Source organism: Lepidothrix coronata, unplaced genomic scaffold (genome assembly GCF_001604755.1).
Source record: "Lepidothrix coronata isolate B3197 unplaced genomic scaffold, Lepidothrix_coronata-1.0 Scaffold1662, whole genome shotgun sequence".
Lineage (NCBI taxonomy): Eukaryota > Metazoa > Chordata > Aves > Passeriformes > Pipridae > Lepidothrix > Lepidothrix coronata.
In genome coordinates, this window is record NW_016691842.1 from 1 (window position 1) to 1,151 (window position 1,151).

The following is a 1,151-nucleotide window of genomic DNA, read 5'->3' on the forward strand; positions in this document are numbered from 1 at the left end:
GCCCTGTCCCTGTCCCCATCCCCATGGTGGCCCTGTCCCCATCCCCATGGTAGCCCTGTCCCTGTCCCCATGGTGGCCCTGTCCCTGTCCCCATCCCCATGGTGGCCCTGTCCCCGTCCCCATGGTAGCCCTGTCCCTGTCCCCATGGTAGCCCTGTCCCTGTCCCCATGGTGGCCCTGTCCCTGTCCCCATCCCCATGGTGGCCCCAGTGTCCCTGTCCCCATCCCCGTGGTGGCCCCAGTGACCCTATCCCTGTCCCCGTCCCTGTGGTGTCCCTGTCCCCATGGTGGCCCTGTCCCCATGGTGGCCCCAGTGTCCCTGTCTCCACGGTGGCCCCAGTGGCCCTGTCCCCATCCCCATGGTGGCCCCGGTGTTCCTGTCCCTGTGTGTCCCCATCCCCATGGTGGCCCCAGTGGCCCTATCTCTGTCCCTGTTCCCATGGTGGCCCCAGTGGCCCCGTCCCCATCCCCATGGTGGCCCCAGTGTCCCTGTCCCCATCCCCGTGGTGGCCCCGGTGTCCCTGTCCCTGTCCCCGTCCTTGTGGTGGCCCCGGTGTCCCTGTCCCTGTCCCTGTGGTGTCCCTGTCCCCATCCCCATGGTGACCCCAGTGGCCCTACCCCTGTCCCCATCCCCACGGTGGCCCCAGTGTCCCTGTCCCCATCCCCGTGGTGGCCCTGTCCCCATCCCCGTGGTGGCCCCGGTGGCCCTGTCCCTGTCCCTGTGGTGTCCTTGTCCCCGTCCCCATGGTGGCCCCGGTGTCCTTGTCCCCGTCCCCGTGGTGTCCCTGTCCCCATCCCCATGGTGGCCCTGTCCCCATCCCCATGGTAGCCCCAGTGTCCCTGTCCCCATCCCCATGGTGTCCCTGTCCCCATCCCCATGGTGTCCCTGTCCCCATGGTGGCCCCAGTGGCCCTATCCCTGTCCCCGTCCCCGTGGTGGCCCCAGTGGCCCCAGTGTCCCCATCCCCGGTGACTCCCCCGGTGCCACCCCCCCCGCACAGCCCCGGTGACACAACGGGGGTGACACAACAACGACCCCGGGGGGGTCCCCGAGGGCTGGGGGGGTTGGTGACCCCCCTGTCCCCCCCCTGAGTCCCCCTGTCCCCCCCCGTCCCCCCCCAGGTGCTGAGCAACGCGCGGCTCTTCCTGGAGA

At 70.5% G+C, this 1,151-nt stretch overlaps 1 protein-coding gene across 1 annotated transcript in view; it reads left to right on the plus strand.

Annotated features, from left to right (window-relative positions):
• Positions 1–1,120: 1,120 nt before the first annotated feature.
• Positions 1,121–1,151, plus strand: part of DGAT1 (diacylglycerol O-acyltransferase 1) — a gene marked incomplete at both ends in the record, with an annotated part of 2,682 nt that continues 2,651 nt past the window's right edge. Inside the window, one exon of the mRNA XM_017840292.1 lies at positions 1,121–1,151. Within this exon, the coding sequence (XP_017695781.1) occupies positions 1,121–1,151 (31 nt within the window).